At 38.6% G+C, this 18692-nt stretch overlaps 1 protein-coding gene and 1 non-coding gene across 3 annotated transcripts; both read right to left on the reverse strand.

Moving 5' to 3' along the window:
- Nucleotides 1-375: 375 nt before the first annotated feature.
- LOC149851593 (putative protein phosphatase 2C 39) lies at nucleotides 376-9197 on the reverse strand. 2 transcript variants are annotated; one of them, XM_090015492.1, is made up of 5 exons: nucleotides 9103-9133; nucleotides 4702-4775; nucleotides 1724-3050; nucleotides 1347-1611; nucleotides 376-645 (listed from the first exon to the last, which is right to left on the reverse strand). In XM_090015492.1, exons 3-5 carry the CDS (start codon nucleotides 2996-2998, stop codon nucleotides 518-520), a joined length of 1668 nt encoding a protein of 555 aa, XP_089871618.1. In that variant the 5' UTR covers nucleotides 2999-3050; nucleotides 4702-4775; nucleotides 9103-9133; the 3' UTR covers nucleotides 376-517. The 2 variants fall into 2 exon arrangements, with proteins under 2 accessions (XP_089871618.1, XP_089871612.1); XM_090015486.1 differs by lacking the exon at nucleotides 4702-4775 and having other exon boundaries at nucleotides 9103-9197.
- Nucleotides 9198-13861: 4664 nt separating this feature from the next.
- Nucleotides 13862-13935, reverse strand: TRNAV-AAC (transfer RNA valine (anticodon AAC)). The gene has a single exon. It is a non-coding gene; the product is annotated as a tRNA-Val (tRNA).
- Nucleotides 13936-18692: the final 4757 nt, after the last annotated feature.

The raw sequence follows: 18692 nt of genomic DNA on the forward strand, positions 1-18692 counted from the left end.
TTCATATATGCCTAGAAGAATCAAGATTCCCATTCCTATTGCGAAACAACAGCCAACTTCTCGATGTGGCCCGTCCCTCTGAAAATTTTGCCAAACATGATTAAATTTTTCTGAGAAAAGAGAGTATGCTGACTTGTACAGCCATGAGGGAGGGGGATTCTGCCCTGGTTTCTTGACAAACCTGTTTGTCGTTATCCAGTACCATTGGATAGTGTTTGCTTAAACAAATCTTATTAATAAAAGTGAAGTGCACAGGGTTTTGCACTTCTTTACTTGAATTGAATGTGAACCAACTTTCTGTAAAGCAGTACATACGGCCATCTTCTCCATCACTACTACATCCCCATCATGGGCAAATGATTTTTAATCGTTACATTTTCCTATTTGATGCCAATACATTTGCTAACTAGGTTCGGATGTACTTACTGTACAATCAATATACTTCCATATCATCTTTCAGTATATTGATACCACCCCAATATAAAATACATAGCTATCTACTAAGCAGCAAAAGTGTCTACATTGTTGTGGATGCAGTAGTTGTTCGCTGTCTATTTCCGAGCATTATAACAATCACTGTTACATCATCATGATACTTTCTCCTTCTCCCAGCAGGGATCCTCATCAATTGTTCTGTGCTCATACCTAAAACATAAAAACGAAGACGGTATTTAATGGAGGGAAATTTATAATGCATCAGTTGTCATATTTGATTAGCTTCAAGCTTATCATGTGCTCATGTAGGAAGAATTACAATGACATGAATCAATCTAACGAGTCAAATATTTGTTTACAGAAAAATTATATAGAACTGACTGCATTTCTCAGGTGGAAAAGATTTTAACTGTTATATTAGAGAGCCTTGAATTAGGAGCAAATACACTAGCAGACAATGTATCTTGGAAAGAAATATATTATTAGCATTAATGATAGATTATAAATATTATGCTTTAAAAGTATTCAAGCATTGGCAGCCATGCAACTATCGATAGAATGGGAAAAGGAATATATGGATGGAGAATCTACAAAAAAAATTGCATGAGAAATCACTACGAGAAAGAGAGAAGACAGAAGCAACTGAACCTACAGAACTGCCAGTGAAAACCCCTCATCAGGAACTCCTCTGCATAGATATTTCCCAAACCACTCCATACATATTGATAAAAAGTGGGGAATGAGGATGGTCGCTGGTGATGACAATGCATAGGTTTGAGATTGGGGTGGGGGAGGGCATGTACACAAAGTCTCTCCCATGTTTGTGTTGCTATGATGAGCCCATGGAAATGTTTGTCCTTCAAATGATGCACATGCACCCACAAAGTAATATAAGGACAGAAAAAATATACCTGCTTTTCTAGCAGCTCTTAGCAACAGCTCCTCCAGTAGATACTTTGCTGGATCACCAAATGGATTATTCTGGACGAAAATGTATACCAGCTGAACAACTTCACTATTGCTAAAGAAATCAAACAGCCCATCACTTCCAATAACAACAAATAGATCATTATCTGACACTTTGTGGTTCATCACAGACGGTTGGGTAGAAACATAAGGAGGGCTACACAAATTTTGAACTCGAAGAATGCCCATCAGTGCATCGTTCATTGTTTTCTGGAGAAAAATATCAACATAGCATCAATATCAATGTTTAGAGAATGTAAAGGCATCCAAACAACTGAAAAAATAAAAATATCTTAACATCAGATAAACCAATTGAATTGACCTTTTTCAAGTAACCAACTCCAAATGCACGGGTTAGTTTCAGTTTTCCCTTCACTCTTCCCCCAACAATCGTAGATGGATCATCAGGATGATCAGCCAAGAGCTGATCACGCTCTGTGTCTTTATCAACAGTATGTGTTTCAGTCAGTTGCATGGCTTCCAATAAACTATCTCCAGACGTGTTGATGGTTGCCAGTACAGCCCTGCTGTCACCAAGATTTAGTGTGTATAGGTCCTTATGATGAAGAAGTACAATCAGCACACATGATCCAACACATGCTAAATCAGGACGATCTTCCATTTCCTGTTCAACCATATGCAAAAAATCATTCTCGGCTTGGGCAACAACTCTCTTCAGGCAATCCATGACACCTCGCCGAAATGGTTGTGATGATTTTTCTTCTGTAGATTGTGGAAATAAAGTCCTATTGGTACCAATATCAGAAGCTTTAAGTTCAAGGACCTTAAGTGCAGAATCGATCTTGATGTTCCCATCTTCTGCCAAATTTTCAAGAGAGCTTTCCAGGGTTGAATACATATTTCCATCATGCTCATTATGCAATAAATGCAGGCAAACCCCAATATTTTCGTACAGAGTTCCTGCCAAAAAGTCAGCTGCATCACGTCCATTGAAGCCATCATAAACTCCACAGAATAGCCAACCATTTTCTTCAGAGCAAACAGCCTGAACTCTGTCTTCACCTGCAGCTCCACCAGCCATTTGTACATCCGTAGCATTTAAAAAGCTTGACGCTTCAACACTTGTGGGAACACTCATAGTTCTCGACAAATCTTTGTCACTTTCAAGGAAGTCACTGTCAGTTGATACGCTCCCAAGTAAAGCAGACACACTGCTTTGGGAAGATGATAAAAGATCCAACCTTGAGAGGGATGGAGAAGATAATATTCGTCGAAATGAATTTGGTGAATCCAGTCCAGGTAGTATTTCTTCTCCAATGAGGCCATGTAGTATATTTGTGTTTGCCAAAGTGAAATTAGCACTTAGTGCAGCCCCAGACAAACAAGAAAATGAGCTGCAGTTCCTTCTGAGATTAGGGTTAGGAATTTTGATACCTATATTCTCATGCTCATCAAAATGCAAAGAGGTGGCTCCAGGATAAATGTTGCTTTTATATCCAAAACTAACACAAAGCTCAGTTGTTGACTGAAAAGTTTCTTCAATTGCAAACATCTCTTTTGACAAGAGGGATGTAAACTTTTTCCTTATTTCCCGATCAAGACCTGCACTTTCATCAATATAAAAGCCTGATCCCATATTCCATCAAAAGATGAAGCTGCAGGGGGGCTTTGCTAATATGCACAACTGCCTGCGAAAGATGATAAAAAAGGGCAATCACCACTTTGTACAGAAAGTTCTCACTAATGTCTCATTCAAGCTGAACTAAAAGGTTATTTATATATAATCTGCAGCAGTTTAACCAGTTAGGCATCTACATCTTGCATAATATTTCAAATGCATTATGGCGTTCACTACAGAGTTCAAGTCTCACAAGCAACCTCTGAATCAAACAATGACAGTCACTAATGCCTTCAAAGATTACCACATAAACAACTGCAGGAATATGAAAACCCCCTTTCCCGCTTTAATAGAAATCGGAATCAAAAGTTACATCCTTTTGGCCACATTGTTTAAAAGAACATGTTTATTCAATTGACAGAATTGCCATCCTTTGCGAAAATGGCAACCATCAATTACCAACAATACTCATCACAATTTCAAACTAATAGATATGATTTGAACTTTTTGTAGACTAAACTAAATTGTTAGAGAATCACTCATGAAGGATTTAATTCAGGCACCAGCATGAGATTTCAAAAATTGTTAGGGTAAAATGTTTTGATGGGTTTCTTAATGTCCAGTAAAGGCTTCTGGATTTACAAACATAAACAAGTATGCACACACACACATACACATGTGTAAGTGAGTAATTGGTTCCTTCTAGCATTCATCAGTGCCAAAGGTGCTAAATCTTCATTTTTGGGGTTCTTTATCAAATCTGACCTTACAGATGCAATCAACATTGTTTGTTTAGTAGGAATTGGCTTTTGGATCATCACATAGGTAGGTTTTTGAATGGCTTCAAAATCAATGTCCCACAAGGTTTTATATTTTTAAGACTAAAAAATCATGTTTTTTCATTAAAAAAACATGACACAAGAGCTGGTTCCTAGTAGATGGACCATGCCAAACACACTGTGGGGTTTGATTTGCAAAACATGCCTTGGGTTATCGAAAATAGCACCATCCACAGCACCATCCACACCATATGGATGTTAGAACTTAGAAGGAACCAATTACTCTCGCTGTCTCTGTGTGTGTGTGTGTGTGTGTAGCTTGGGGTACATTTCAATATATTTACATCATATGGAAGAAATTACCAAACAATAAAAAAATCTATGCAAATACTCTTGGTTACTGTAATAACACCATCCAAAATAACCTTGAATTTCATCATTACATTTTCTGCCTTCAAACTTTGTAGCTCATACTTTTTCATTTATCCCTTTTGTAGAAAGTTGTACAATTTATGCTTTTTGACATGCTGATTCAAGCCTCTTAAATCAGGATCATGTGATTGAAATGTAGAGCTCATAATAGAACATAAAACCTAAGCTGGACAAATTTAAATGTGACAACTAACAAAAGGTTAGTGAAAGTTAGTATGACCATTTTTGATAAAGGACTATGCTTTTTAAAAGAATAACCACCTCATCCCCTTTCTCCCACACATAATTTCCCTAGCACAAGAATTTCAAAATGGAATTCTTAAAAGTTTGAGCAGTTTTGGAGCACAGTCTGCTCTGCCTCTCCATCTGCACCTGGCTTGGCCAACCGGTAGCTAATAATCAGATATTATCAACCATTTATGTTGGGCATCGTTGACAGACAGAACTAGCAAACATTTCAAAGACTGGGCATTTAAGATATTATATTAGAGGAGGAGGTACCCGCCACACCTTCTTACTTCTTTCAGATTTTCACTGATTTGAGAGAACCAATCAATCAAGTATTTACCTCCAACTTCTTTTTCCTGAACCAAAAACCAGGCAGAATAGGAAAATTTATCACTATCATAATGATTTTCATATCGGATTTTTTTTCTTAAATATAAAGACTGAAAATAGATTTGTAAGGTTAGACAGCAAGAGGTCAATCATCGAAAATACATATTAAGAATATAGGCTTTGATGATTCCATTTATGAGAATGGAAGCAACATATACAGTGAGGAAGAAAAGAAAATGATAGATTGGAAAAATGAAGAAACTTAGAAAGATAATTAGCAGTTCTCCCCTTGAAAAAACAAATTAAACATTAGAACATCAACAAGAAACTACATCTGAAATAATATGGCTTCTCAAGAACATTTGAATGAATATCTGCACTGCAGCTTGTGCAGTAAAAGAAACAGCAGTTTGGTCAGGTATTTTCTGGCCAATTGCATATGAAGAAATCGAATTAGAACTAAAATATTAATAAATGGATGAATGAATAACTGAAAATGACAGATCTGCTCACTGGATATCTTCGCTCAGAGCTGAAGTGTGCAATTCTCTGTCATTCTTTTTCAGGAATTTCCTTGCTTAGTGTGTAATTCTGAATTTCCTATGAATCTGTTATGTACAAAATCTTTAAAAAACTATGGAGCATCACCTCATCAACAGGATCACTTCTAAGCTTTTGTGTCGCGAAACCATTACTTTTGAAAACATAGAATGAATATGTAACTGATATTTTTGACAGATGCCAAACTGTTAACAGAAATGATAACAACTACTTCAAAGTGCAACTAATACTCCTATTATTTCAACCACCACCACCACCACGTTGAACACCATTAAACTGCCTAGAGGAGAATCTGCATTAAAAATGCTATGTTTTCACCTCTACTGAAATTCATATAAATATTACTATATTAGTATGATGCTTGTTTGATAGTGGAGATGAGGGTGGTACTGTTAACTTTAGCATATGCTAAAATAAGGTCAAGCATCTATTTCACAAGCAGGTACATTGCACAGACACATTGATAACTAAATGGTAGCAACCGATGCATCTGACAGATGCTATGGATGAATGTAAGGAATATTGGGTTTCTTACCAATTGGGCATGGGAATGCTCAGAGGTTGGCTGATATGTTAATCATTTATGCCTTTACAAGTTGAGTTATTATTGCAAATAGTGACTGGAAAACTGTGCAAACATGTCCAGAGAACAACAGTGACCAAGAATACACAAGTGGTTATTAAAAATACAGTGCCATGTATGATTACAGATGTGACTGTTGCATGTAGGCATGAAAAATAGAACATTTCAGAAACAGCAGCAAACATATGCCAACTCGATGAATGAATAGCAAAAATATGAAACACAGGTCACTTGTAGATTACAGGCAACAGTAAATGAATTACTTTGGTTTCCCTACAAGTCCTAGCATTTACTGGTTATAATAACTTCCTATCAGAAAAAGAGCTATGACTTGTATGATTAGCTGTTCCAGCAGCACGTGCATTGGTTTGCCATGCGGCTTGAACATAAAGTATGTAGTGGTTTTCTGGATTTGATGGAAGATAGCACAATGAAACTCCATGAGCATTATTTCATCATATGATAAGGTTAACAGTATGAACCAGCATTTTTAGTTTTTTTTTTAATCTGACCATACTGATGTGTTCAATGATTCAATCTGCTTGATTTTAAAGGATTCAGCTCTTGTATCATCAATTATGACGTGAGTAGGCTTTTTTAGGGCTTGAAAATCAACAGCCTTGACTTTTCAAAAATAATCAAGCCACAAAAGTCATATTTTTTCATCGAGAAAACATGATCCAAGTGTTTATTCCTAGAAATGGAACATGCTGAACACATCTGCGAGATTGGATTCACAAAGAAAAGTGCTGAAAATGCCTACACATATTTTGTGGTTTGTAACTTTGTATATTCTCACAAGCTATATATATATATATAGGGTTTAACATTTGCACATGTCAACATTAACCTACAAATGAGTATTTATTTTTTTTCATTTTTTGTTGTTTTTCATGAAACTAACCTTACAGATGTGATCTACATGTTTAGGTTAGTGGAGGTTGGCTCTTAGAACGTTCGATTACAATGTGTAGGCATGATTTTATGAGCCTTGAAAAATCAATGAAACTAAACTCGTGTTTTTTCATTGAAAACACATGATCCAAAAACCTGCTCCTAGCATTTGGACCAGAGTTACCAGAAGCGCCCTTGAGAGTGGGGAAGCGCACTTCCCTAAAGTGCGTTTCAGAAGTGTGAAACGTCACATTTTCGAAATGTGCTGGGAAGCGCACCAAAAAAAATAGAAAACGTGCTTCCCATTTATGCCTAAATGGGAAGCTCGCTTCCCCCTTTTTTCATTTTTTTTGTATTTTTAAATTCTTCTCTTTTTTCGCTTTCCCCTCGCTTCCTAGGTCGATTCTGAGACGATTCTTGGTTCGCTTCTAAGTCGTCCCACGCTTCCCGCTTCCTAAAATTTTGAAAGTGCCTCGCTTCCCGCTTTCGCTTCCCGTTCCCACTTCCTCAATTGACGACTCTGATTTGGACCGTGTTGAATCCATCCATGAGGTTGGATGGGGTCAATACGACCCGCACATATGATTTTCAGTTCATTAGGACAGTCAGGTCCATATTAGCAATCATCCTCCGGATGTATATATGTATATATATATATATATATATATATATATATAGAGAGAGAGAGAGAGAGAGTAAGTGGTAGCTGCCTACCGCCAACCTATCCGAGTTTTCAAAAGAGATTTCAAAGCATTTCCCAAGTTCAAACCAAGATTTTCCAATGTTTTAAAATTCTCAAATTTCAAAGTCTCAAGTTTTCAAAAAGATCGATTTTCTTAGATTTCCCATTTTCCTGAGAACCCAGTTTCCTGAGAATCCATTTTTCATTTCAAAGTCATTTTCCAATGAATTTCTTAGATTTTCTCAGAATTCTCAAATCCATTTTCTCAAAAAAGCAATTCCAAATTTCAAAATCGATTTTCTAAAGTTCAAATTTTCCTGAGAAATCACTTTCCAATGCAAATTTCTGACTTCCAATGAAATTCAATGATTTTCACAGAAATTCAATTTTCAAGCACTTTTCCAATCAATTTTCAAGCATATTTCAAACTTTCCAAAGCAAACATCATTTTTTCTCAAACATTGCATTATTTTCAAAATTTCATAACACAAGCCTGATTCTCTGTGCATTCTAGGAAAAATAGAGCATAATTTAGATTTTTTCTATTTTTTTTTAAATCTGACCATACTGGTGATGCAAGCGGTGGAGACTGATCTGGAAGACGTGGTTGCTTACTACTTAGTGGTTTGTTTGGATGGCACCCAATGATGTTACTTTCCGTCAAATTTCGGTCGTCCTTAATAATCTTGTCCATAAAATCCTCGTTGATGTATATGCGATTCTACGTATGCATCTTAGAGACCTCTCCTTCCCTCTGAACAACGTTCACTTATCGGTGGTTTCTTCTAATCCAGTGGATCCTGGGTGAGCTTGGCTTTGTTGTCTTTTGCTATCTGTCTGTGGTTTCTTTTTCTTTAGCTTTTTATTTCTCTATATTTTAGTTTTGTTTTCTATATTGTTCGGTTCATGGGTTCAACATTTTGTTGATCTTCATGAGTGGTAATGTTGATCTCTCTCTCTCTCTCTCTCTCTCTCTCTCTCTCTCTCTCTCTCTCTCTCTCTCTCATAGAAGCAAAATTGTGGATTATAAACTTGTAAACACATATATCTTAGTTTTGCCTTGTTAGGTTACTTCTTTTTCACTGCTTTTTCCAAGAGAAGAACTTGGTAAGCTTTATGTACTAAAAAAACTAGGGAAAAAAAATAAATAAACAGATATATCATGATCAGCAATCATCCTCCGTCCACACCCGGTCTTCACCCGTGCGTTAAATCAGAACTTGCATCAGTAGTGAAATTCGAAACATGCACACGTTAAAAGTTATCACCCCCAATTTCGATCCCCACAAGGATATACTCAAACACTCTGTTCATCGCTACAAAAGGAATAACGATCAAATCCTTCTCCAACCTCGAACGTGAAGAATTGCTCCAATACGAACTCTTCACATAGAAACGATCCGGGGAAAGGCCAATGATACTTCACAAAATATACCACCAATAAATCGAACTCTTTGATGCTTACATCCAAACAAATATAAAAAGAAAGAAAAAGAAGATTCAAAAAGCAACGATAACACAGACAAACTATCAAAGAATCTCTAGCAAAAGAACAGGGAGCCGATGCCGCAGTTTCCAAGAAACAATACAAAGAAAGAAGAGGGGGGGGGGGGGGGGTGGAAGAGAGACCCACCTTTGGGGGAGGAAGGAGAGTAAGAGTTGATGTTGAACCTGGGGCGGCTCAGGTGATTCTCCAAAAGAAAGGAAAGGAAGGAGAGGGAGGAGAATGAGTTGACCTCCCCTTTCCCTCAGCTATTTAACGGCTTTCACTCGTTTCACAATATTATTATTGCTCAAAGACACGACAGCAAGATGAGAGAAGAAAAAGAAAGGAGCGGAGGAAGAGAATAGAATAATAGAATAGAATAATAAGGAGAGGAATCATTAGAACATGAGAACAGAAATATGTCCATCGCTTTCTTTTTCAAATCCAATTGATGTGCTTAGCATGATGATTTTTGCTAGGAATAAACCATTGGATCATGTATTTTTCGTGAAAAAAATGATTTTTGAATGTTTGAATATTTACCGAGAATATGAGTCATTGATTTTAAAGCCTTACAAAATCTAATTTATGCATCAAAATGGAATGATTTGAGAGTGTGTAAGAACATCGGCACAGTTAGATTCAAGAAAAAAGAATAAAAATTCATAAAAATCTGAGGTTTACACATTACATCTCTTGGGTTCCCATATTCTAGCTGCATGTAACTCATAAGTAGAGTGTGAGTGGCCTACTTCTTCAATAGGCCAGTATCGTGTGACGATCATTCCTTACCATCGTAAGCCTTTCAATCGCTCGCTTGTCACTATAGAAACTTTGATAACTGAGAGTGCAGAGAACGAGAGAATAGAGAGGGAGAGAAATCGAAATCACTCGAAAGCAATCATAACGAGGGTGAAGAAAAGAAAGCTCTTCGCATTGAGGGCCCATATCTATGTGCTGACCAAAACACATAGATATGGGCACTCAAGATATTTTTCAACCTAAACCAAAACACATAGGTGGCCCAAAGAAAGTTTCAAGTGACTTAACACTTTACATCAAGACTCAACCAAAGCAAAATTGACTCTAGAGACAATTGTACAAAGTAGATCACAGGGGAACATGCTCCCCCTTCAAGTCATATGTCGCCCTCGACGCCATCTGCTTCGTGGTAGGCCCTGACTTCGGCCGGATAGCGACTCTTCATCTGGAATGCTGGTTCCCACATCGGCTTCTTTGTCTCCTCCCACTGCACCAGATACTTCTTCGCTTCGCTCAAGTAATTGACCTTGTGACAAAGGATCTTGCTGAGATGCTTATCGGCTCGTTGTGCTGTCGGAGCCATCTGTAGGATAGGAACGTGATGTGATACACTACGTTCTGGATCTCTCTCGTTCACATGGAACAGTTTTAGGTTGCACACGTGAAACATTGGGTGCACCTTGAAGTTTGGGGGCACGTCCAGCTTGTACGCTAGGTTGCTCACTTTCTTGGTGATGGTGAATGGTCCCTCGTACTTCCTGATCAGTCCGCAGTGCCGTCCACAGAAAATGCCTATGCAGTCTGGATAGAGTTTCACCAACACCTGGTCTCCAACACGGAACCCAGCAGGACAATGATGCTTGTTCGTCTACTTCTTTATCCTCTTGGCCACTTTGTGCAGAAACACCTTCGCCAGCTCGGTCTGTTTGTGCCAATCTCAAATAAGCTGATAGGCAAGGGATGACCTTTCCTTCTCGTCCAGCTGCTTGCGCAGCTCTTTTAATTCAGTCGACCCTATGCGATATGGGATCATGGCAGGGGGCTTTGCTCTAGGGGTCAACTCTAACTTGTGGTCGACCCCACATCTCGGCGGTAGATGCTTCAATAGTTTTGAGGGCATCACTCCCTGAAACTCAACTAATAGTGGGGCATGAGTCGGCAACATTGTTGCTTTCACCTTCCCTTCTTCGGTATGCACGACGACTAGCAATGTATGATCTCCACGCTTGACACCCTTCTTCAATTGCATAGCAGATAGCATTGAAGACTTATCTCTAAGAGTAAGGCATTGTATCGTGTGTAAAAAGTTTGGCCCCATGATTGTCAACGAGTTGGACTTCAGCAACATCATTACATTTTAGTTGCGAAGAAACCCTATGCCCAAAATCATTCTAAAGTCGTCAAAGGACACCACTGAGAAGTTAGCTTTGTCGACTCAAGTCCCAATTTGGATAGCCACATCCCTTGCTTCACCAAGGATTGACTTAGCCTCAGAGTTCACCGTCTTGATGGTCCTTTGCTTTGGCCGAGGCTTCAGGCTTAACCACTTCGCCTCTTCTCGTGAGATAAAATTATGCATGGCCCTAGAGTCTACCATTGTCGTAGTAGACTTCACATTCGCAATGACTTTCATATACATGAGTTCTTTGCTAACTGGCATACTCTCGGTTGTGCAGCTTCTAACTGCGTTGATCGTATGCATGACTTTCATCCTGGGTTGTACGACCTCGACGTCACTACTCTCCGCCTCCATGCATTGGCTTGCTCGTCATCCTTCATGAGGTGCTTTGGACATTGTCTGGCAATATGTCTTTCACCACAGAACGAGCTTTAGTACCACTTGCCAAAGGTCTACTTCTTCAATAGTCCAGTGCGACACGACAATCTTTTCTTACTGTCACAAGTCTTTCGGTTGCTTGCTTGCTTGTCACTACAGAAGCTTTGATAACTAAGAGTAAAAGAAAATGAGAGAATAGAGAGTGAGAGAAATCGTAATCACTCAAAAGCAATCACAACGAGAGTGAACAAAGGAAAGCTCTTCATATTTGCATTCATTCACATTTTTGCCTGAGAGCCCATTAGAGTTCAGATCTATAGGTTGATCCTTCAGGGTATTTTTTAACTTGAACCAAAGTAAAACAGACTCTAGACACACCTATACAAAGTAGGTTGCAAGGGAACAAAGAGATTACTTATAATAAATAAATTAAAATTAGTGAGGGCAGAATAGAGGGGATGGGATTCTCTTACGGGGCAGGGCGACTCGATATTTGGGCAGGGGAGCGAGGAGCGCCAGGGAAGGGAGGGTCAAGCCTGCATTTCAGCTTGGATTAACAAGTACCACACGATGATGTTCTTCACCCATCCACGTGTCTATTTTCTATAGGCTGTTGTGGTGGATTTTTTTTCTCTCCCCTCAGTCTCTTCCTGTATGAACAGGAAAGAACCCTAGAAAGTGGGGCCCCATCTTTCAGTTTCTAGGTCCATGCCACGTCGTCAACATTCACAACGGGAGTCCAATTACAATTACATGCGCGCCCCCGCTCACATGCCTTCTCTAGCCTCGGGCTGAGAATGGTCGGATCAAGTAACCTAAAAAAATTCTGGATCAGGAACCGTAAGATAGGCCTTACAGTCTGAATCAAGGGCTGCAGTCAGGTTTGGATTGGGTGGAAAGAAACCCAGCAAAGCCCTATGTGCTCCAATTTGCATGGGACTGATTTTAAGGATGTGGATCATGGTACCAAAAATTCATATAAAAAATGCCTGTAGGATATGGTTGTGAAATTTAGTAACCAGCTGTATATGGATGTAAATATAGTTCTTGAAAAAAAAAACAAAAACAAATTGAATCCACATCCATCTCACGCTTTTACATTGTTTAACACACACGTGAAGACATCGCGATGTTATCATGATAATTTCAAAAACGGATGATATCTCAAACATGGAATTAAGCAGATCAGGTCATGCTGAAAATGAGCGTTTTTACTCATGCTGACATCGTGGCCGTCTGTTTGCATTTTGGATGAATGCCACGTGGTTTTCTTGACTTTTGAGCTTTTTAAAATGCAAATCGGATGGCCACGATGTCAGCATGAGCGAAAACTCTCATTTTCAGCATGACCTGATCTGCTTCCCTCAAACATATCATGATATTGCCTCTTTTGAAGATACCGTAATATTAGCACCTTTTTTTTATATCTTTGTATATTTAGTTTTTTTAATAGGCAAGCTGGGGTTAGGCAGACCCCTACCAGTACTGTTATACAACCATACCAATGGGATTTGAACTTGCAACGTGGCGTGCACTCACTGCTCTTACCAGACAAACGGAGCCCCTGTTGGTATATCTTTGTATATTTAAATATATATTTTTGGTGTTATATATGCCGATATTTTCCTGTAATAAACAAATTTTTTATTCATTTATCTCACAATTTAACCCCATCCAGAAAATCCAGACACCGATGCATCCGACAGTGGTCACAACATGAAGAATGAAAATTTGGCCGGAATATCCACCGGAACCAATCAGCGGCACTCATACATAAGATATTTGAGAAAGTCGCTCATGTTATTGCGCCTGTGTTGTCGCTGTTTCCACTCGCTAGTAGAGAGCCGTAGGGGAGATGAAAGAATGCTCGTCCCATTATGAGATTTTAATCTAAATTTATTTAAATCTAGATTGAATTCGTATGAATCAAAAGCCCGTATTGTCAAGATGTTGAGCTGTAGAGAGAAAGCAGCCCCCTAACAAAATAAGGAACGGATGATCATAAATTACTTTGAATAGAACAATAACCATTTAAAAATTGAGATGACGAATAACGATGAGATTGATCAGTTGCAAAATTTAAATAAACGATGAGGCTAGCTATTGTCCCCTTTGTCAAACTCTTTGTTTTGCATTATGTGGTAAATAATGTTTTTAGAAAAACCAAAGGCAAGTGCCATCCGGCGAAAATAAAACGATGCTGGAAAATGACACGAGTAGGACCCCCCCACATTATATGTCATCATCTTCCCTATTACATAAGCTTATGCTGCTTAGATATTTTTAAGATAGCTGTGACTTGGCTCCATGGTGGCTTTTTCCCTTCGAATGTACTAAGAAGTTAATTGATTGACCAACAACAAAAAATGGCGTCGCCCAGATTCGAACTGGAGACCTTTAGTGTGTTAGACTGACGTGATAACCAACTACACCACGACACCGCTTGGGTCAACTGTTTTTTCATTCATTTAATATCACGGATAGTCCGTCTTCCGAAAAGCCGCCCAAGATTTGAATAGATAAGATTAAAATTTCTTGGTGGGAAGCGGGATAAGTAGGTCAAAGTACTTTATTGACCCAGAGATCTCAATCATGCAAGATGTTGTGATTCGCAGAGCCAAATGTGAAGTACCTAAAGAAATGGTTAGCCTAGGTCCTAGCCCCATTGCACTGGATGGTTGTTGACCAACTGCCCCACTTAAGTTGCTATAAATCAAACGCACCAATCTTGAGCATGGAACCCTCCTGGAGGGGGGGCGCAACAGAGAATATATTAGTAGGCCTCGTAAAAGAGCTATGCTTGCTTTTGACTCGAGTCACCACCGGCATACCTATTTATTATATAGTACGAGCAGGCCTCCTTACCCCCAAGTTTTTAACATATATCCATTTGTACCAATGCCATAAAGGTGAAGGCTTCATTTCTTGTTTTTTTTTTTCAGTTTTTGGATCTTATTATTATCGTGCCATGGATGAAGGAGGGTGGCAGACTTCTTCTAAAATGATCTATCCTTAACCTAATTCGGACTAAAGGCAATAAAGAGGCTTGCAGCAGCTATTACACTAATTTTTGCAGCTGACAGAAGACTGGTGCTGCTGGAGAGACTCAAAGAGCTAGGAATTTCACTCCGGAGCTGGTGTCCATTATGCTCCATAGCAGAGGAGACGTATGTGTTGGCAGAAAATACAGGAAGAACAAAAACATACCAGAAGCCATCATAGTCGATCTGATCAAAGCTTGTGTAGACACGGGTGTTCGGCATTCTCCTCAGCCTATCGACGTTCATGATGAGCCCAACCATTATGTCGAATGTAACACTTGAGATTTTGATATAAGTTAATTTTTACATTCAAGTGAAAAGCAGGTTAAATTCAGGCTTAATTCAAGAATCTAAGTTGAACTAAAACTTTAGTTAGATCCGTTATGAGCCGTAGATCTCGTTGGAGATTCAATTCGGCGATTTTGGATTTTAGTTGATTAAAACAATATAATTTTTAAAATTGATCGGCTTCTATTTTGGGTTTTTCAACTTAGACAAGTTTCAAATTTTGGTTATTTAAAATTGACCGAGCTATGTTTTGGACTCAACCCAAGTTCCTTATGAGGCACAAGGGGTCACGCTCAGCCTAGTGAAGTGTCAGGTGCTGCTAGGGTGGCCCACAGGGTTCATGAGTGACTCAGGGTTTTATGGATCCTGGATGCATTATGTTTAGATCCAAACCTAAGTTTTAGATCCAATATTGTTTTGGATCTCATGTTTGGATATGAATCTTTAAATTGAGTTTCAGATTTGGATTCTTGTTTAATTTCTGGATTCAACCCAATTGGGTTTGAATTCAGATCTGGAGTTGTGGATCCATATCACTTGTATCTGGACCTAAGTGGGGTGCCGCCTAGGTGTGACCCACTTTGTTTTTTCTAGAGATATATAATTAATTATTTTATTTAATTAAATTAAGTATAGGTTCTATAGAAGGTGGGACATCTCCTCTAGTGGACCCCCACATTAATTATTTAAGATAGAGTTTTATTCAAGTAGGTTTCTAAAGAGTTCATAGTTGGTTTGAACTCTTCTAGAAGAAGAGTTTCAAATTTATTAGAAGACAATAGAAAGAGGCTTTTAGGTGGGTCGACCGACCTAGTGGTTACTAAAGATAGACTTATATCTTTAGAGAGAGAGAGAGAGAGAGAGAGAGAGAGAGAGAGAGAGAGAGACTATAGGGGGGGGGGGGACGACCCCTATGGGAGGCTTTTTAAGCCCCTCTTTTCCTAGTCTCTTATTGTTCTTCTATCTTCTTTTTCTTCTTCTCATTTTTTTCTTGGAGCTTTTCCAACTGTCATTGAAGCTCTTTCGAGCTTTGAAGATGGGAGACGAAGGTTATTATACGTTTGAGAATCCAATTAAGGTAAGTACATCAATCACGTAGACACAGGTCTATCCAAACACATGAGATATGGGTAAAGACAGTTTTTATATTTGAACCAATTAGGATTAGACCTTGAAATATTGGTTTTCAATCTAGAGAACACATTTTTGGTGGATCCATGTCACCATGGAATAAAAAAGAAAAATGGCTATCAAAACGGGACTATTTTCGGGCTTTCAATATAAAAAACGATTTAGGAAAACTTGTTTTCTTATTATTTGTTAGATCTTATTTGTTCCAGTATGATTAAGATGTTAATATTAGATTACATTGTTGAAATATAAGTTTTATAAGTTCTGAAAATTTGCTATATGCTTGAATTCATGTTTTTGTATGCAAAATTATTTTTTAAAAAGGTTTTGGCAAAAACATTTTTAGGTTTTGATGTTTTATGATACAAAAAGTTGATCTAAGCATATATGGTATATTAGTTCATGTTTAGCATGATTAAACACCATGTTATTGTATAAATAAATCATGATTTCATGTTGTTTAAAGTTTATTGTGATTCTTTGCATAGATGAAATTGTATTTGAGATATTCCATGAAGGTTTTGTGATTCTTGGATGATAAATATTAATGTGTTAACAAGATTGACATAAATATGATCAAAGATGTGTTGTATGATGTTGTAGATATGTTTAAAGCATAAAAAATATGATTGCATGATTTATATCATGATTCTTGTTATTGCTTAATAGATCTTGCATGAGTTTGAAATCTTGAATAATTTATTTTTGTTTTTTATTTCGACTAGTTTTAGAAAAAAAATTATATTTTTGTAAAAAAAAAGTCAATAAATAAACATAAAAATAATGGAGGGTTCTACACATCCAGGGCTTGAATTTAGAATCTTATTTTGTTCCGTTTGAGTCCATTTTGAGGCTAAAACATCCATTGCAACATTTATTTTTATATACACTTTGATACATTGACAAATATGGGGGTAACTGAAGATTGTTGTTGAAGTGAAAGCCATTGAAAAATAAACTGTAGCCTTCGTTTTCATGTACACTTTGATACTATAAAGAAAGAGAGAGCTTGGTGGGCGAGAAAAAAAAGATTAGAACAATTTACGTGGTTAAGCCAATATGGCCTATGTTCACGGGAAAGAGAGAGTAGTGTTTTCCTTATTTCAAAATGAGCGTTGAACAACCCTATATATACATGTAGCATTTACAAAGAAACAATAAAAATGAAAGGAACGTACATTGTAACAAAAAAAACTAGAGAATAAAGAAATAAAAAATGATTTTGTGAATCTTTCCATCTTCACAAAATCGGTTTGAGAGCCATTCTGTCATTCTCGATAATGTTTCCAACATTAACATGATTGCAGAGCATCTTACCATTTAAAATTGTTTTTTCTGTGTCAATTGACTCATTTTTTAGTATCTTTGTTGGAATATGTGTCAGATCTAACCTAATGTGACCCAGTTTGACATGGGCAAATCATGGGATGACATAACTCATGAGAGTTACAAGGCAATTATTGCAACTGCCCATGCAGGGTAACCACCGATAGTGGTAAGCTCCCACTACAAGCTTCTCTCAGAAGTTTATAAAAAGAAGCCCGATTGCTTGATGAGAACAACAAAATGAGTGCCCTCTATCTCTCCATTTGGGTTTAAGGTTCTGCTCATCATCGATATGACAGTCTGGGCTCATCGTGGACATCAATAGGATGAGGAGAATGTCGAACACCCGTGTATAGTTTCATCCATGGCGTCTACCAGTGCCGGAATCCACCATCGCCCGAGCAAGCCAATCACCGGGGGGTCACCGTTGTTTTGGTTTGAGGTGGGAAGGGATCAACCTCATTCAGACCCACCTTACACCGGAACTGACAGTGAGTTGTGGTTGTTCATAGCCCATGACACAATGACGTCGTGGACCGACCGTAGACGCCTCTACCGAGGTTGCAGAGGGTGAGTTTTTAGGTTGTGGGTTCGATTTTATCGGGTTCATTGTTCCCGATGGGTCGGGTCCAAATGTGAACCCGACCCGGCGAGTGGCCCGATCCATGTGGATTGGGTATTGGATTTGAGTCTGGGGCAGATCGATCCAAACCCAGATTCTCTGGATCGTGTCTCCGCCCATCCCAGGGCAGACCTGATCCAATCCCGAATCCATTATGGAATGGGTGGATCGGGTCTAGACCCGAAGTCCAGCGGGTGGCTTGATCTGAACCCAATCCGTGCAGACCGAGTATCAGATATAAGTCCAGAGGCCCGATCCAGACCCAAATTCTTTGTTTCTAGGTGGATCGAATCTCCGCCCATCCAGGGGCATACCTGATCCGTTATAGACAAGGTGGATTGGGTCCAGATCTGTTTTATGGGTTGAACCCATACCCGAAGAACTATAACCGACCTGAGTCCTGTATGGATTAGGTCCAGAACAGAATCGAGTTGAGGTCTGAATCTGACCCAGGTTCTTTTTGGATCGGGTCTAGATCTAGACGAGTTTGAGGATCCAGATCTGACCCCGAACTATTTATGGTTTTGGGTTTGGGTCTGATCTGGATAGATTGGACTCAGGATTTGGATCTGACCCAAATTCTTTACAGATCTGGATTTGAATTGTGTTTAGATCATGGGATCCAACCTGTGACCTAGTCATTATGGGCCTAGATCTAGACTGGATATTGATCGGGGGAGATCTGACCTGAGATCCATTGAAACTGGATCTAGATCCAGATTAAATCGAATCATATCCGAAATGGGGTCCATGCACTATTTTCACCTAAACCAGTTTTGTAACCGATATA

The sequence above is a fragment of the Nuphar pumila genome, chromosome 1 (assembly GCF_984573655.1).
Source record: "Nuphar pumila chromosome 1, dmNupPumi1.hap1.1, whole genome shotgun sequence".
Taxonomy (NCBI): domain Eukaryota; kingdom Viridiplantae; phylum Streptophyta; class Magnoliopsida; order Nymphaeales; family Nymphaeaceae; genus Nuphar; species Nuphar pumila.